At 37.7% G+C, this 19,548-nt stretch overlaps 1 protein-coding gene across 2 annotated transcripts in view; it reads right to left on the minus strand.

Moving 5' to 3' along the window:
* Window positions 1-16,776, minus strand: part of Aldh18a1 (aldehyde dehydrogenase 18 family member A1) — a 41,339-nt gene extending 24,563 nt beyond the window's left edge. For both annotated transcript variants that reach the window (XM_010620886.3, XM_010620885.3), the window contains exons 1-4: window positions 16,627-16,776; window positions 7,279-7,493; window positions 5,521-5,670; window positions 5,324-5,428 (exon numbers count right to left, since the gene is read on the minus strand). In XM_010620886.3, coding sequence (XP_010619188.1) covers window positions 5,324-5,428; window positions 5,521-5,670; window positions 7,279-7,493; window positions 16,627-16,714 — 558 coding nt within the window. In that variant the 5' untranslated portion in view covers window positions 16,715-16,776. The remainder of the gene's footprint in view (window positions 1-5,323; window positions 5,429-5,520; window positions 5,671-7,278; window positions 7,494-16,626) is intronic.
* Between the last annotated feature and the right edge of the window lie 2,772 nt (window positions 16,777-19,548).

Raw genomic sequence — 19,548 nt, forward strand, 5'->3', positions numbered from 1 at the left:
TATGTATAATAGCATCATCTGTGTAAAAATAATGTATGATTAGAAGCAGCAAGGAATTTGAAAATAATAACTAACTCATGGGGCTGGAGATTTAGCGCAGTGGTGCCACCACCTGCCTCACAAGCGCAAGATCCTGAGCTCAATCCCCAGTACTGAAAAAAAAAAAAAGAAAATAATAACTTATGGAGTTATATTTTTTTCCAATTGCACCATGAAGTGATTTTAATATAGTGCTTTTATGTAGTGTGTAGCCATATAGCTGATTAAAAAATTCAGGAAATTTAGGTAAAAATGAAATAATGTAGAAACAAGGTTGTAGAACATTCAGAGTAACCTCTAAAAATCTGTTAAGACCCATGAGGTCTGGAACTATATCTGATTTACCACAATATGCCCAATACATTTTTTATTACACCACAGGTGATCAATAAATATTTGCTGAATGAATGAAAAGCCAACCTCCTGCAATACTTAACCAATAACTACTATAAAAGTTAGTCAGGTATAAAAGAAAGCAACCCATCTGAAATTAAAGAGACCAGTGAAATAATATCTAACTTTCTGTGTTCAGAAGTATCACATTCATAGTAGTCCTAAGAGTTATTAGTATATCTTACCAGCAAAGACATAAACAGACTGAAAGCAAAAGGATGGAAACTGATAGCCCAAGCAAATTAAATCTGAAAGCAAGCCAGAGTAGGTATACTTTGACAAAGGAACACTCATTACAAGCCAAAACTAGAAGAGACAAAGGTTACTACATCCCAGTTAAGGGAACAATCCAGAAAGAAGATACAACAGTTATAAGTACACACTAAATACCAGTGCACAATTTCATACAATAAACAGTATTTGACATAGAGACAGACCCCAAAACTAACAGTGGGTAACTTCAATACTCTACTCTGATAAGTCATACAAACAAACAAATCCATAAATATCAAAGTTAAAGTATACCACAGATCAAAAAGACTAAACAAACATCTACAGAATATTTTACGTAACAACTGCAGAATACATATTATTTTCACCAGCTGATGAAACTTTTTCCAAAATAGATTGCTGGGAATTTAGATCAGTAGTTCCGGTGCCTGCCTTACAAGTGCAAGGACCCGAGTTCGATAATCAGTACCAAAAAAACTCAAAACAGATTGTATTTTAAGGTGCACAGCAAGTCTTAGCAAATACCAAAAAAAAAAGGAAACTAAAATAATTTCTTGCATCTTATAAGGTCACAATGAAATTAACAGCAAGAGAAACTACATAAACACATGGCAATTAAACAACTCACTTTTGAATAATCCATGAATTGATAAAGAAATTAAAGAGTAAATTAAAATATTTCTAGTCTCAAATAAAAATGGAAAGACAACATGTTAGAATTTGTGGGATATAGCAGTGAGTGTGCCTACATAAAAAAAAAATTAGAGAATTCTCAAATAATCCAAAGATGTATCTCAAAGTCTAAGGGAAAAAAATAACAAACCAAACCCCAATCCAAATCCAACAGAAATAAAGAAATAAAGATTGGAGTTGAAATTAATGAATTAGGAACCCCTCAATATATATATATGACTGGCCTAAATTAATAATATTAGAGACAAAAAGGGGCATATTACAACAGACACCAAGAAATAAGAATCATTAGGGACTATTTTGGAATAGTCCAATACACTGAAAAATATAGAAAATATGATAATTTCTAGACATACACAACCTACCAAAATTGAACCAAAAAGATATTAGAAATCTAAGTAGATTATTAACAATAAGAGTGATGTAGTAATAAAGTTTAAATTTTATAAGACTTTTAAAGAACATCAATGCTCTCTGAAGTATTCTATAAAACAAAAAAAGAAAGAATACTTCCAAACCCATTCTACTAGGCCATTATTACACTGATACCAAAACTGGATAAGGACATAACAACAAAAAAATAAAACATACAACAGATTCTTGATGAATGCATGAAAATCCTTAATAAAATACTTGCCAAATTCAACAATACATTAAAAAAAAATCATACACCATGATCAAGTTACTTTCATTCCAGGGATACATAGACAGTTCAACATACACAAATCAATAAATGTAATACACCACATAAATAGAATGAAGGCACATCGTAAGATCTTCTCAAAGGATTCCGAAGAAGTCTGAACAAAACTCAACATTCCTTCATGATAAAAGCCCTGCAGGAACCAGGTGTAGCATAACAAAGGCTATACATGACAAATAGTATCACTGAATGGGGAATAACTGAGTTTCCTCTAAAGACAAGAATGAGCTAAGGATGTCTATCCACTACTATTAAATTAAATATAGTACCTGAAATATTAGCCAGAATAGGCAAGAGAAAGATATACAAGGAATACAAATAGGAAAGGAAGAAATCAAGTTATCCTTATATGCAGATATGATATAATCTCATACTTGAAGAACCCTAAACACTCCACCAAATGACAGATATATTTATTCAGCAAAGTAGCAAGGTACAAAATAAACATTTAAAAATCAACAGCTTTTCTGTACACCGACAATGAACTTGCTGAAAATGAACTCAGGAAAATAATTTCATTTACAATACTTTAAATATCTAGCAATCTACTTAATTAAGGAGGTGAAAGACCTACAAAATGAAAATTACAGACACTGAAGAAAAAACTTGAAGACATTAGAAGATGGAAAGACCTCCCACATTCACAGTTTGGAAAAATTAATAGTGTCAAAATGGCTATATTACAAAAAATGACCCAAAGGTTCAATACACCAATTACATTTGTCACAGAATTAAAAATAACAACCCTAAAATTCATATGGAAACACAAAAGACTGAGAATAGCCAAAACAATCCTGAGCTAAAATTGATGCTGGAGGTATTACAATATCTCACTCCAAAATATCCCACAGAACCACAGTAACAAAAATAGTACAGTACTGGCCTAAAAGCAGACACATAGGGAAATGGAATAAAATAGAGGACACAACAATAAACCAACATAGGTATAGATATCTGATTCTTGACAAAAGGGCCAAAAACATGCAATGGACAAAGCACAGCCTTTTTAACAAATGGTGTAGGAAAACTGGGTATCCTATGCAGAAGAGTGAAACTAGATCCCAGGTCTTAAACTGTACAGAAATCAACTCAGAATGGATCAAAGACTGAAACATAAGCCCTTAAACTTTGAAACTGCTGGGAAAACACTTTAAAGTAAAGACACAAGTGACTTCCTGAATAGACTCTCATAGCTCAAGATATAATAGCAAGAAACGATAAATGGGATATCGCATCAATTTAAAAATCTTCTCCACAACAGAGGAAACAACAGAGAAGAGACCGTCTACAGAATGAGAAGACAAGAAAATAAAACAAAACAAAACAAAAAAACCAACCTTGCCAGCTACTCTTCTGACACAGAATAACCAGAATACAATGGAATTAAAAAACCCCAAAAGAACAAATAAACCAATAAATACACAAACCCCATAGGTAATTCTCAAAAGAAGATACAGAAATGGCCAAAAGAAATACAAAAAATGTTCAAAATTTTCAGCCATTAGAGAAATAAAACTTTATGAAGATTCCATCTCACTCCAGTCAGAGTAATTATCATCAAGAATATTAAAAACAAGGGCTGGGAATTTAGCTCAGTGGTTCTGCCACCTGCCGTGCAAGTTCAATGTCTGAAGTTCAATCCCCAGTACCAAAAATAAATAAATAAATAAAAATTAAAAATAAAATAAAATTTACATTTTAAAAAAGAATATTAAAAACAGTAGAGCCTGGTGAGAATGTCTTATGGCTTTTGTTTAGATGTCCTCCCAAAGCAGCATGATTTCTAAGAGGTGGCTGGATGTAGAGTGTGTCACTGATTCATGGTAGGGAAGGCCCAAGGGCACTAGAATTAAGGGCTTGAATGCTACCTGCCCTAATTAGTCTGAATAAGATAAAAGGTGCAGAAAGATGCTGTTAAAATTCTTGTTTTGCTGTCTTCTGCTGCCAATGAACAGTTGCCCCTCTGCCACCCTGCCTTGGAGTCAGCCGATTATGGACTGAAACCTCATTAAACTGTAAGCCAAATAAACCTTTCCCCTTTTAACTTTGAGTATCAGGTATTTTGTCTCAGCAATGAGAGAAAGGTAACTAATGCAGGATGCAAGGAAAAAGGAATCCTTAAACACTATCGGTGGAATATAACCCACTATGGAAATCAATATGGTGGTTTCTCCAACACCTAATATAGAACTCCCATATATATGATCCAGCTATGCCAGTCCTTGGTATACACCCAAAAGAATTAAAGTCAGCATACTACAGTGATACCTGCATATTGTGGCACAATTCACAATAGCCAAGGTATGAAAAGCAGCCTAGGTACTTGTCAAGAGATGAATAAAGAAAATGTGGCATATACAAGGCATATGATTGAGATTCTTAATTTTTTATTTTTTCCTAAGATGGGATTTCACTATATTCCCAGCTGGCCTTGAACTTGCTATGCAGCCCAGGCTGGCCTTGAACTCTTGATCCTCCTGCCTCAGCCTCCTGAATGCTGGGATTATAGGCATGTGGAATCATGAACAGCTAATGTTTAAATTGTTAAAAATATTATTACAGTCAGACACATTGCCATTAATTTCCTTCAAAATACTCCCCTCATTTCAAATACACTTATTACATCACTCTTGCAATTTCTAAAGTTCTGACAGTCCTCTTTCTTGATTATCTTTAGTTGTGTTTTTGTTGCTGCCTTGATGTCCTGAAGTCATTCAAACTACTTACCTTTCATCATCATTTTGACTTTAGGGAAGAACCAGAAGCCTCATGGTGACCGATCTGGTGGACAAGGTAGATTAGGACACACTGTAATGTTTGTATGAGTCCACCTTTCTGTTGGATGGCCCTTGGTAGCAGCATTTACTATTAATCACACCTTGTAAAATACTCACAAAAGAGGCTTTGAGAACCACTTCAGAATGGCAAGAACAATGAGGTAAGTGTTCAAAACAAAGGGGAGGATTCTGAAGATTAATGGCACTATGTCTTCTGTAATAAAATTTTTATTATACAACCCTAACTACTTGTCATAGATTTTCTCACTGAGCCCTTCTAAAATCCTCTTAAGTAGGGACTGATACTATTTTTCAAATGAGAATACTGAAGCACAGACTTAAAGACTTTCTTCAGCTCTCTTAAGTAGAAAGTAGTGAAACAGACTGCATCCTGGCATCTGGCCCCTGAGGCCTGCTCATAAGCCTCTTGCTCCACACAAAGACTTCCTCACAGGTTCCACATCCCCTGTAAAGCCCAAACTCTTACCTGGGCAGCACAGATGCTGTACTGGGTAAACATGGCCTCATACAAAGCCATCAGCCCACTCTGTCCGGCAGCTGCACAGGCTCGCGCCTCTAAGACTGGAATTGCCTATAATATGCCATTCAGACAAGGTATGGTTAGGAATGAGGGAAAGCAAAATCCAAGGACCCCTGTTACAGGCTGGGGTAAATAGCACTCACCATCTCTTTCAGCTGGTTCTGCCCTGAGTGCAGAGCCTGTCGCACGCTTTGAGACAGTAGGATCTCGTGGCGCAAACGCTGTTTGCCAAAGGCTACAGCTCCACTGGTCACCAGCATCATCTCTCGGCCCTGATTTTGTAGCACTGATACCTGGCATTGAGGAAAGAAAAGATGTAAGTCACTGTACCATACTGATGCTCTTCATAAGAGACCCAGGCAGACTTTCCCATCTCTGGCCCTATCAGACTCTGCCATTTGGGTCATTTATCTGGATATTTACTGTCTTGACCTGTTTTGGGAATCCTAATACTGGCTCCCTCAGGGGCAGAGGCAATAGAGCTCTGTTACACTGCTTACCATGTAGCTCACAACTATGATTTGAATATGCCTCCAAAAAAGCATAAACTTGAAATTTAATTCAACAGTGTTGAAAGCTAGGGCCCATTGGGAGTTGTTTAGGTCCAAGCAATGAACCACCATAGCTGGATTAATGACTATTATAAAAGGTTTGAGGGGTGCATATTCCCCTACTCTTTGTCTTTCCACCACAGGATGATGCAGCAAGAAGGCCTTCATCAGATGTGAACTTTTCATCTTAGACTTCCCAGCCTCTAGAACCATGAGCCAAATCAATTTCTATTTATCATAAACTATCTAAATTGGGGGTGAAGGGGTGGAGGGAGTGCAGAGGTACAGGGAAAAATAAGAACCAAGATAGATCATGTAAAAGTACAAGATCCCAATGATAAATGTAGCTGTATTGTCTGCTTTAAATGTACCAATAAACTTAATGGAAAAAAAAACAAAACTACCTAGTCTGAGGTATTGTTATAGCAGCATAAAAATTGACTAAGACACTCCTTGATACATGTGTTAAATTGAATTGGTCTTACAGGCTCAATATTGAAGGCATATTTGATAACTGCCTAATACGGAAAACATAAGATTCTATTAGGTTTCAGGCAAGCAGTTTCATAATAGTAACTCCAGAGTAAAGGTGTTTTTTTAAAAATTAAAAATATGATTATGAAGGATAGAGGTGTGTTACAGCTAGGACGGAAAAGCTCTTGCTTATCTCAGATGTCTGAATCCACCAAAGCAAAAAAAAAAAAAAAAAAAAAAAAAAAAAAACAAAACAAAAAACAGAGAAAGAAAAGAAAGTGCAGGGCCAGGGATTTAGCTCAGTGGTACTGTCGCCTGCCTCTCAAGTACAAGGTTCTCAATTTGATTCCCAATACCAAAAAAAAAAAAAGTGCAGTATTTATACACATCCATCTGGAGTTACCCAGGCAGCTTAAAAAAATAGATGCTAGAGCTACATCCCTAAGATACTTATCAAATGGTTGGGCAGGAAGCCCAGGTATCTCTAGGATGCTCAGATGACTGTAATTCACATCCAGGATTAAGAATCACTGACAACACATAGCTCCTTATCACTAAGAAGTCTAAGGACTGAGCTACATGGCATCTACCGTGCTCCTTGACAGCCCCTTTTCTTGCTATGGCATGCTGCTTCCCACTGGTATATAAAGTAAATAAAGTAAGAGTGTTTTCAGGGCTGGGGGTTTGGCTCAGTGCTTCTGCCAACTCCCTTGCAAGCGCAATAGTCTGAGTTCAATCCCCAGGACAAAAAAAGAGAGTGTTTTCAGGTTGGATTAAAGCTATCACATATTAAGATTATTTTCACAAATTGATATGGTGGAACTAACAGCTGGAAGACTATTTTAGCTCGGTAGAATTTTCCATCTTGGCAATTACCTGCTCGACAATAGATGCCAGGCGCCCCAGTGCCAAGCCACACTCATCCCCTCGAGTCACCACAGCACTGCCAAGTTTCACCACAATTCTCTTGGCATGCTTCAGCTCACTGCGGTGGGCAAAGGACTTGCCATGGGTACGACTGAGGGGCACTGTGATAAAAGGGATGTTGCTCCAAGAACGAACATGTCTGATGGCTGAACGCTGACCTCGATCTGTAGCTCCCAAAGTCACATACAAGAAAGAAAGAAAGAAATAATTTTCTCAATGAAGATACATGCATAATATTAATCAATTTAGCCACCATAAAATAGCTTTATTGTTATCATTTTTTTTTTTAATTTTTGAGACAGTCTCTTGCCATGTAGTCCAGGCAGGCACTGAATCTATCTTGCAGCCCAGACTAGCCTCAAACTCATAGCAATACTCCTGCTTCAGTCTCCCAAGTGCTGGAATTACAGGCAGCTTTATCATTATTAAATGAGTGAAATCAGTATTACCAAAGCTGTATTTAGCATGTTCTTATTCTAGTAGTGTATAGAGTTTACATCCATTACCCAGGTCACATGTACACACTCAAACACTGCTGAAGAATATAAATGAAATGGTCTTTCCTGAAGACATGCTTTAAACAATATCAAAACTCTTATTTCAATCTTTTGATACAGCAATTTCATGTTTGAAAGTTTATTCTAATAGATGGGGAAAAAGATTTATCAGAAAGCTGTTTATAAGAATGTTATTTATGACAGGAAAAATCAGAAGCAGAGTAAATGTCCAAAAAACGGGAGGAAGATTAGTATTAGAATTTTTAATAAGAGGAAAATGCTCGTGTTAGTTTCATATGCCTGTCTAAATGTATCGAAAAAGATAAGTAAAATAAATAAAGATTTTAATGTATCTCTTGATGGGGTTCTGGGTGACTTAGTTTTTCTTCTTTATTCTTTCCAGTATTTTCCAACTTTATGCAGTATGTTACATTCTTTTCACCATGAGAAAAGTGTATGCTTTTAAAGAAACCATACCATTATAAAAAGAGGGAAAGTTTAGTTAGCAGACATTAAATAACTGGTATACATAATTTCAAAGTAATAATTTTAAAAATTTGAATGTTTATCAGTAATGTTTGCAGTATACAATGTTTACATTCATTGTAGGAAGTAGATACATGTATATGATACATCTTAATTGTTTTCACTTCCTCTCCTTCCCCAATCATAATTAATTCACCTATAGTTTTTCTTTCTGACATGATAGCATGAACACAGATGTCTGTAACAATGATAAAAGAGGTTGGAAGGCTTTGTGAGGGAAAACCAATGTTGGAGTCAAATATTTTCTATCCCTTTGGACATCTGTTCCCAAGTAATCCTTTTCTGTTCCCAAGTAATCTTCTTTTTCCTGCAACTCTGTAAAACATTTATATGGGGAAAAAATCTTAATTAAAAAGCCACAGGACTGGGGATTTAGCTCAAGGTCCTGAGTTCGATCCTGGTACCAAAAATAAAACAAAACAACAACAACAACAAAGAGCCACAAAAACATTTTCATAAAGCCTAGAGTAAGAATAAAAATCTAAATATCAAGCAAGGAACTCCACCACTCCTCAGCAGCTCAATGACAACTGGAAGCTTGCCAAAGACCTATTTGCCCTTTCTCTCACAGATGAACAGATTCCCTGGACTATACTTCCTAGCTTTTCTTGCTCAGTTACACAAGAGCAGGTGACTTACAAGATGTATATGTCAATGATATATTGGATTTCCTTCTAAGAAGAGACGTATTTTCTTCTTTCCTTCATCTATCCTACTGTTTGGAATATGGGTATAAAGCTAGACCTTAAATATCCATTTTGGACGACAAGAAAACACAGGAGGAACTGTGAAACAGTACAAGGAGTACAGATTCTTGATGATTTCACAGTGCTACTCTGGAAGCCATGCACTGACTGCCTTTTTATAGGGCTGCTAGCTTCCTTTCAGGAAAAGGACAGAAAAATACATTGCTATCCTCTCTGAGCTGTTATTTGAGTTTCCCATTACACACACCTAAGTTTAAATGGCCAGAAGGAGAATGAGTACATGGCAGATTGGCAGAATGAAGTCTACTCAGAGGAGATAAGTAATCTAGGGGAGTACGGATCTGACAGGAAAAAGACTTTCTCCTAGTAGGATTCACTGAGATTAAGAAGCAAGGAAAGATGAAATGAGCATGGTCTCAGTAGGGCCAAACTTTCGGAAATTCCTCACAAATAATTTTCTATGCATTATTCTAGGCAACTAAAATATTTGATGCTAAAATAATTGTTCCAAACCACCACTCAGATCACTGTGCTATAATTTTATCATTACAGTCTATCTCCATTTGGATTAGCCATTATTACCTTTTATATTTACAACATTTTCAGTTTTTTTGCCTCTTATCTCCTGACCACAAACTCCTTCCCCAACCAGTAATCATAATCTAGTGTCTCTTCTCATTCTCTATGCTGTAACAATGGCAGGTAGAGTAAGCAGAAGCTCATACTCATGATCAAGGTCACTGTGTGCTCCTTTCCCCTGCCTCCCTTAGAGTCCTTTCTTCCTTCCCTTAAATAAGCTATTATGGGGCCAGGGATTTAGCTTGGTAGCACTGCATCTGCAAGGTTTGATCCCCAGTACCGCAAAAAAAAAAAGCTACTATGTTTTAATTATTATGTTTCAGGTTTTTTTTATTGAGTTTATTGGTACTTTTTAGGTATACAGTACATTTACATTCATCATTGGAATCTTGTATCTTTACATGACAGATCTTGGTTCTCATTTTTTCCCCTTATCCCTGCCCTCCCATCAACCCCTCCCACCCTACCCTATTTACAAAGATTTTGTTTCCATTTTTTCCTTTTCTCATATTTTTTCTTTTCCCTTATTTCGTTTCCCCTACCCTTCTTACTTCCCCTACACCATTAGCCCTTTTCTTACTATTTCATATTATCAGTTATATAATTTGGATCTTACTTACACTTTTAGTTTTTTTACACCAGAGAAACTATTTGGTATTTACATGTGTGTCCTATTTATTTCACTTAAGAGTACTGTTCAGGTTTGTGGCACTACAAGAAAGATGAACTGACCTTTGGTCTTTGTTATTTTTCTCTACTTGCTGACACTCAAAGTTAAATGAGAATTTAGCTCAGTTTGTAGAGGTTTCAGTCCATAATCAGATGGCTCCAAGGCAGGGTGGCACGGCAGACAGGCATCACACAGAAAGACCAGTTCATATTGCGCAGAAGTAGCAAAGAAAGTAAGCAAGAAACAAGATAAGCCTCATTCTGTCCCTCATATCCAGGCTACTGGGATTAGAGTGGTACCAAACACATCAGTGGATTGACTTAGCAAACACCCACTCTAGATTCAGCCACTTCTGAAAATGCCCCACCTATGACTACATGAGGCTTTGGGGGGACATCTAGACACAAGCCATAACACCTTTTTTCACAACAGGTTTGCAGTGTAGCCCCTGGCAGACTGCTCAGTAAGGCATCATTTGTGCTACAACTGTGGCTTGTGTATCCTTGCTGGACTCACAGGTTCCGTTTCTGCTGGGGATGTCCCTAAAGGAGATGGTGTATTGTTGGGGTACCTATTCTCAGTAGGCTACACAAAGTGGGAACCCTGTCTTCAGGGATACTATCCTAAGCAATATATGTACCTACAACTAACCTTAAAAGCTGTACACACAACAGTTTGGTCCCAGTTATCTAAGAGAAGGCTAAGGGAGGGAGAGACTTACTCCACTGGGCTTTGGATCTGTGATTATCAGTAGTATTCACAGAACTCAGAGGAACATCAAGTTTCATATATCCCTTTGACAGTGGGTAGCACTAGGCCTTCTGACCATTTGTGTCTCCTGCCACTGCAGGACACGTTCTGACCTGGAAGGGTATGAGTATGGGAAGGCAGCTTGATAGGGCACCTCATGAGCACAGGTGGTGGGCAGCATATCAGTCCAGGTAATCAAATGGCAGAGACCAAATGAGAATCCAACAGCCAGTGTGCATCAGCAGAGAAGGGTGGCACAACTTAGTCCCAGGCAGAGAAGCATCATTCTGCTACAGAAAAACAGATCACAGCAGAGTAGAGCTTAAAGGATTCAAGAGCAGTTCACAACTATCAGCAATGTTGCAAGCAGATAAATTCAAGTCCAACTCATTCTAGAATCAAGGAAGCTTCATGGGACCCAGGGTGTTTTGGGTTTTCTGCTGAACAATGCAGGTTATCCTCTCAGATTGACCCTACCTTCTTTGGGACATTGTATTATATTTTAAAGTTTTGCATTGAGAACTAAGAAAGGCCTTGATCAGTTGGAAAAGTCTACAGCTTCTGGATGAATCATCCTTTCTTATCTTCTAAGGAACCTTTAGGCTCTAAGGCTTGAAAATCTGTTTCCCTGACAGGCACAGGGCAATGGTGGGGGGTACATGTGTGCACAAATATGTGTATGATTTGGGTGGGAGGAAAGCTGTCCACATCCCTCAATAGTGTCATGGATAACAGGCCAAGGGGTAAGAAGCTCTTTACCCATAAAAATCCTCATGTTGAGTAGTCAATGAGACTGTCTTCTAGGGCTCTAGAAGGATTTCTGACATGAATGACTTCCCCCTCTCTTCTTGGTCTCCTACAGCCTGTTTTCCTCCATACATCTTTTCACTTTGCCTTTCTTATTTCTCTTCTGCAGTTCTGCTCATCATTTTCAGTACACACAAGGGTCTGAACTCCAAAAAATCTGGATTTAAAACAATTTTAAACACTAGGAACAGAATAGAGTGCTTTCTTCTATAAATGAGATTAGTAAGACTAAATAATAATATCAACATTAAAATACTGAAATGAACATTTACTATATACTAAAGATTGTGCTAAATGATAATGAATGACTATCTTACACAGTACAATGATTGAGTTCCTACAAAGGATGGAAATAGGCTATGCAGTCAGACTAACTAAACTAAAATCTCAAACTCTCAAACTCTCTGCTTACTTGCTTCTACCTTATCTATCTCATAAAATTGTTATGGGGGAGGGAACAAGTTATGCATAAATAGGGACTTGCACAGAGTAAACACTCAATAAGTGTTGGCCAGCATTACAAGAACATGTCAGCTTTCATCACCTTTCTGATTCTTATGAGTTATTATTGTGATCTCTACTTTATAAATAAGGAACCAGAGGCCCAGGAAAATTAAGTAACTTATCACCATTACCAGATTTGAAAATATGGATACAACATTTTGTAGTTTCTCCCATCAAGAGGTGAAGTTTATTTTCCCAATCCTTAAATGTGGGCTATGCCAGTGACTTGTTCTGACCAGAACAGTATAGCACAAAAAATATGATAAATTCTGAGCTCAAACCTCGAGAGGCCTTACAATGACTCTGCTTGCTGTTCTGAGGAGCCCATAAGCATGAGAGAAAGAAGCCATGGATGACCCACTGGAAGGCAGATCACATAGAACAGAGATGATCTCACATTCCAGCAGGGGCTCCTGCTCCCAGCAATCAGCCCTGAGCCAGCCTGAGACCTGAGAGACACAGAAACACTGTGAGCTGAGCCCAGTCCAAAGTGCCAACCCACAGAATTGTGACCTGCATACATAACTGTTGCTTTATTTAATTTGTAAGTAGGAGAGCCATAATTTCAGGGAGACTGGTTCCAGATCATAAACTTTCAATCTTCACATTCCTTTTTACATGAATGGAAAATAAAGATTTTTGATGATGATAAGACTAGGAGAAATCAAAGAGATACCCAACTCAAAACATCATAAACAGTGTCTCAACAAATGGTACGAGAACAACTGGATAGCCTCAGGCCAAAAAAATAAACTTTTACCTAAACCTCACATTGATACAAAAATTAATTCCCAGTGGATCATGAATTTAAATATAAACCCATAAAACTTTTAGAAAAAAATAGGAAAAAAATGTTTAAGATACAGAGCTATCTATAGAATTCTTAGAAAGTGCAACCAATAAAAAGAAAAACTGAAGCCAGTAGTGGTAGTGCATGCAAATACCTATAATCTATGAGGATGAGGCAGGAGGATCTCAAGTTCAAGCCCAGCCTCAGTAATTTAGCAACTTATGAAAACCCTGTCTCAAAATAAAAAACAAAAAGGTCTGGTGGTTGGGGTTGGGATTAAAAAAGAAAAAGAAAAGGAAAAGCATGTAGCTCACTATGAAGGCCCTGGGTTCAATCCCCAATATCATCAAAATAAAACAAAAATAAAAACATAAATTGGATCTCATTAAAATTAAAGTCCTTTCTCTGTGAAGGACCCCGTTAAGAGAATGAAGCATCTTATTGAAGAAATTCAATGTGACTTGAGGACGGAATGTTTCCAAACCACATATCTTATAAGGACTAGTATCTAAAGATAAAGAATTCTCAGCCAGGGATTTAGCTCAGTGGCACCACATCTGCCTCATAAGCACAAGATCCTGAGTTCGATACCCAGGTCCCAAAAATATCTCAAAATCTAACAGGAGAAAAACCATATACATTCAGTTATAAGTGAGCAAAAGATATGACCAGACCCTTCATTGAAGATATATTATATAGATAGCAAATAAGCACATTAAAAAATGCTCAATGGCAATAGTCATTAGGGAAAACTTAAAGCCACAATGTGGTATTATACATAAAAATGGCTGATATAAAAAGGTAAAAATATCAAGGGCTGATGATGATACTGAGTAAATGGATCACTTACACACCACTGGTGGGAATGTAAAATAGTTGTTTCTCAGCAAAAACTGTTTGGCAGTTTCTTTCTTTCTTTCTTTCCTTCCTTCCTTCCTCCCTCCCTCCCACCCTCCTTTCTTTCTTTCTTTTTTCTTGGTACCAGGGATCAAACTCAGGACCTTGTACTTGTGAGGCAGGCAGTAGCACCACTGAGCTAAATCCCCAGCCCTGGCAGTTTCTTGTAAAACTAAACAAGCAACTGCCATTCAAACTAACAACTGAAGTCTTAGGCATTTAATCTAGAGAAATGAAATTATGTTCACACAAAATTCTGTAAACAAATGTTTAAAGCAGCCTTATTTATAATAGGAAAAAAAAAGGTAAAAACCCAGATGTCCTTCAATGGTGGAACAGTTATACTAACTGTGGTGCATTGATAAAAATAAATACTACCGAGTAATAAAAACAAACCAACTGATACAGCAAATTCAATGAATCTCTAGAATGCCACAAGGAGTTTTTTAAAAATCACATGTTGGACGATCCCATTCACATAACACTGTTAAAACATTACATAAATTATAGCTTTGCTTTGCCAGGGATAGGAAACAGAGAATGGTAATAAAAGACAAACATGAAGATTCTGTGGTAATTAAGGTATTCTGTATCTTGACTGTATCAATGTCAACATCCTGGTCAAAATGTTAGGTAACAACTTAAAACTATACTACAAAGCCACTGTGACAAAAACAGCATAGTACTGGCAAAGAAACAGACCCAAGGATCAGTGGAATAGATTAGAAGATGCAAAAACAACTCCAGACAAACTCAGCTACCTCATCTTTGACAAAGATGCCAATCATACTCACTGGAGGAAAGATAGCCTCTTTAATAAATGCTGTTGGAAAACTGAATTTCAACTTGTCAAAGATTAAAACTAGATCCCTATCTTTCATCATGCACTAAGCTAAAATCCAAGTAGATTAATATCTAAATATTAAAACAGAAACACTAAACTTGCTGGAAGATATGTTAAGTAGAACTCTCAAAGACATTGCCATAGGCAAAAACTCCATGAACAAATCCTCGGTAGCATGGGAACTAGCACAAAGAATCAATAACTTGATCTCATCTTATCAAAAAGCTCCTGCATTGCAAGAGAAACCACCAACAGAGCTAAGAGACAACCTACAATGTGGGAAAAAATGTTTACCAGCTGTTCCTCAGACAAAGGTCTACTATCTAGAATATATAAAGAACTTAAAAAAATCAGATCCCCACATATAAAGACCAGACTCAAAAATGGGTATCTGAAATGAACAGACATTTCTCAAAGAAATAAAAGTAGCAAATAAACATATAAAAAATGTTCAACATCACTGGTCACTCAAGAGATGCAGATGAAAACAACACTGAGATTCCACCTTACTCCAGAAAGAACTGCTGCTATCATGAAATCAATAACAAATGCTGGGAGGGTTGTGGGGAGAAATGAAGCCTTCTTCATTGTTGATGGGAGTGCAGACTGCTGCAACCACTGTGGAAACCAATATGGATATACCTCAAAAAACTAGGATTAGAAGTCCCATTTGACCCAACTATTCCTCTGCTGGTTATATTTCCAAAAGAATTAAAAGAATCATACCACAGCAATATATGCACACCCATTTTTATAGCGGCACTGTTTGTAATAACTAAAACTTGGAAATAGCCCAATTACCTGTCAACTGGAGACTGGATAAAGATGCGGTTTTTTTATAAAGTGGAGTACTATTCAGCCATAAAGAACAAGAAACTAGAGACATTTATAGTTAAGTGGACACACATTGAGGCCATACTCTTAAGTGAAATAAATAAGATACACGTGTAAATACTGAATAGTTTCTCTGATGTAAAAAACTAAAAGTGTAAATAAGGATCAAAATGTTTAACGACATTGTGAAATAGGAAGAAAACATCTAAAGGAGTAGGCGAAGTGGGAGGGATAGGGGTAAGAAGGGAAAAAATATGAGAAAAGGAAAAACATGGACACAAAGTCTACAAATATGGACAGGTGGAGGAGGTGAAGGGAGGGCAGGGGAATAGGGAAAAAATAAGAACCAAGACACATCATATAAAGGTACAAGATCTTAATGATGAATGTAGCTACACTGCATACCTAAAATGTACCAATAAACTTAATAGAAAAAAAAGTATGAAAAAGGTGATGGGGAACCAGTGGGGGATGGGGCAGGGGCAAGGAAGGGGAACGGGATTAAAAAAATGAAATAAACTGTATATGTAACCACACCCAAAATGACTGTAAACTGCATAATCTGCAAACGTGCTAATAAAATTTTTAAAACTGTTGGGTAAAACTGGGTAAACAATATAGCAGAGATTTTTGTCTTATATCAAAAACTGACAATTGTTTTTAAAAAAATCAGTAAAAACAGCCTGTACAAATTTGAGGGACATGACTATAGGGAACACTTTGCTGACAAGTACAAATACTTGGGCCATTTCACCAACAGGCAACCTCTTTGCTTTCGTCCAGTTTTGCCAAACTATATTTCTCCCCTTTAAAACCTTGTCTGAAATCCACTTGATCACCAAACCTTTTACCTACTCATCAATGATACATACGAGATCTGGAGATGGCTATGGACTGGGCCCAAGGCAGAAGATGTTGATTGAAGGGCTGGAAGCCAGAGCGGTAAAGTTGACTCAACATGGTAAGAGGTGGTCACTAATCCAATATCTGCAGAATATGTTTTCTAAAGTAAATGATGAAAAATTCATTTTGTTTTCCTCCTCTTCCCCATCCTCTCAGAGTAAAGATTTGACCCTCCTGATCCAAATTCCTCTGTATTAAGAAAAATCCCACCTCCTCTGTGTTATAGAAAAGAAAAAAAACAGTTATTTTCAGGCCCTGATCCTGGTTCTTCCTTTTTCAGGATGAACTTAATATTTATGTTCAAAAACAATAATTAAAGATAATGAGTATCTTGAATGATAAAATCTTTAAGCTACAATGTATTGACACTGTCTTTTTACGTTTATATATTAATGATAAATCTTCTTTACAATTCTATACTGTTAAGTCTCCAATAGATTAACAAATCCAATATTCTAAAGCAGTCATCTCCACCTTACTTCTGTCATCTCCCAGTCAAACATGAAAATTTACATATCTTAAGGTGGGCATGTCCAACCTGCAGGCCACTGATTTTCTGCCCTCGTGAAGAGGAACCATCTTGTACTATATATAAAATGTATAATAATATAGTGAATGTACATATGCCATACAATGGCCTTTAAAATTTATTATAACAAAAAAGAAGGCAGAAGCAAAACAAAATAGTGGGCAGCAGGTTGGACACAGCTGCTTAGACAAAGAACTGTTTATTTTAAATTTTTTTAAAGAATTTTTTATTTTACAAAAAAAATAGGGTACTCCTTCCAACATGTAGATGAAGAAGCCATTCATTACTGTAGTTTTTACTATGCTACAGGGACACTGGTATTTTCACAAGATAAGAAAAATACCGTACTTTCTTTGCTTGTGTGGCTCCCCTTAACATAAGCTTTATTGACTGATGGATCCATTCCAACTGTCTTCTTAAATGTTTCTCAAAAACCTAGCAAGCATTTTAGCTCCACAGTGAAGAAAAGCAAGGAATAGCACATATTGCTTTACAATTTACACTGCATCAAGGTATAGAAATGGTAGAAAGAAGAGACAGGCAGGATGTGTCTGCTATAAAACATATGGCAGGGCTGGGGGTTTAGCTCAGTGGTCCTGCAACCTGCCTCGCAAGCACAAGGACCGTAGTTTTATCCCTGATACCAAAACAAAATAAAACAAACAAAACATATGGCATCAGGCAGACAACTCAATATGTTTAGGATGTATTTGTTGACTTCTATTTCTGCATGAAACAAATAGGATGCAAGCTCATGATCTATGTTCACCATTTATACAAATTCCTTCAATAATATTTGCTAAATACTTACGTGTCAATTTTCCAAAACATCTATAGAAAACCAGAGAGTAAAATAATCCAATTATCCAATGACATTAAATTGTAGTTCTACCTTCTTTATGAAACTTTCCCCTGCAACTTTTCCGCTGAAACTCCAACCTTCCAGGTTGGATTTAACTTTTAGGTTTTCATGTGTTTCATGTGCTTCCATGTGCTACTGCTGATTTCCCCAAATGGTTTATAAACTTCCCACTAACAGCACGGTAAAAAGGATGGGGAATCTGGACTTTGAAGTTGGACACATTTATGTTTGAGCTCTGTATTTGCTGTGTACCTTTTGGAGTGTTAGTATTTTTAAGCCTAAATTTCTTCATGTATAAATGAGGGATAATAAAGAAAAAGTCTCATAAAGTTACTGTAAGAATTAAATGAAATAACACATGAAAAGTGCGTGGCATAACAGATGCTCAATATGCATTATTTTCCTGCTTCTATCTTTTAGGCACTAATACGGCTTATAATCTTTTCTTCCCCTTCCATTACCTGTCACAAACACGAAGAAGTCAATAAAGAGTTACTGATGGGTCTGGTCATATACACTCATTAACAGACTCCTGACCTCCCTCTTATCTAAGGTAATTGAAAGCTCCGAATGTTTAAGGTCCACAGAGTTACCTGGAAGACCTGACCTATGGGCCTCTTCCCAGGACTTTTCTAGAGTGGAGAAAGTTCAGTTAAGTCCAATCCCTCATTCCAACAGATGGCTCACCCCGCCAGAGTTAATTATGCCCTCAAAAAGCAGGCAGATGATCCTAAGCAGCAAAGGGTAAGTGTGAATGTGTATGAGTGTAGACAATGTCATCAGGTGGAAAAAGTTTCTGGTTTTGACCCGGGCCTTTTATCAAGTATCTCTTTACACGTTCTGAACAGAAAGCCCTTATCACTAATTTAGATACAGAACTGAACTTCAATCCCAACAAACACCCAGAAACACATGCCAAGGACATAGCTCACCCTTTAAACACAAAAGACAAACCTGGATGATAAACCTCACCATCTCAGAGGGCAAGCACAATGATGGGGGAGGGAGAGGTTTATTGGGGGAATTGGGAACCTAGGCCACCCCGTTGTGCCAGGAAGGATCATCTTACAGCCTACAGCAGTAGGTGGTGGCGAGCGAACTTCCTAGCTGATGAGAGGGTCACAGAGGCCCAGTGGGCCAGGGGGAACTGCAGAGAGAGGTCCCTCTGAGTCCTTATGTGGCCCAGCCCGTTATAAACCGGGGTACTGGTACCACCACCGTCGCCCTCACCTCAGGTGCACTGGAGGCTGGTTCTGGACTAGGCACAGAAAGCTTGTAGTCTTCAAGCTGCCCAGTCTTTGTCAGCAAGGGTGGTTGTGGACCTGAAGGCCTCCTTAGAGCTTGGCAGTCTGCACCCTGGCATATGGCAGCACGCCTGAGCCCTGCAGCGCGCCCCAGGCAGCTCACCGTACCCGACGTCTCTAGGCCCAGGCCCCCGCCCATCCGCGGGCAGCGACCCAGGCAGCAGCACCTGCTCGGGCCGAGCACCCGCAGCCCCTG

Source organism: Fukomys damarensis, unplaced genomic scaffold (assembly GCF_012274545.1).
Source record: "Fukomys damarensis isolate Sample0158 unplaced genomic scaffold, DMR_v1.0_HiC HiC_scaffold_8, whole genome shotgun sequence".
Lineage (NCBI taxonomy): Eukaryota > Metazoa > Chordata > Mammalia > Rodentia > Bathyergidae > Fukomys > Fukomys damarensis.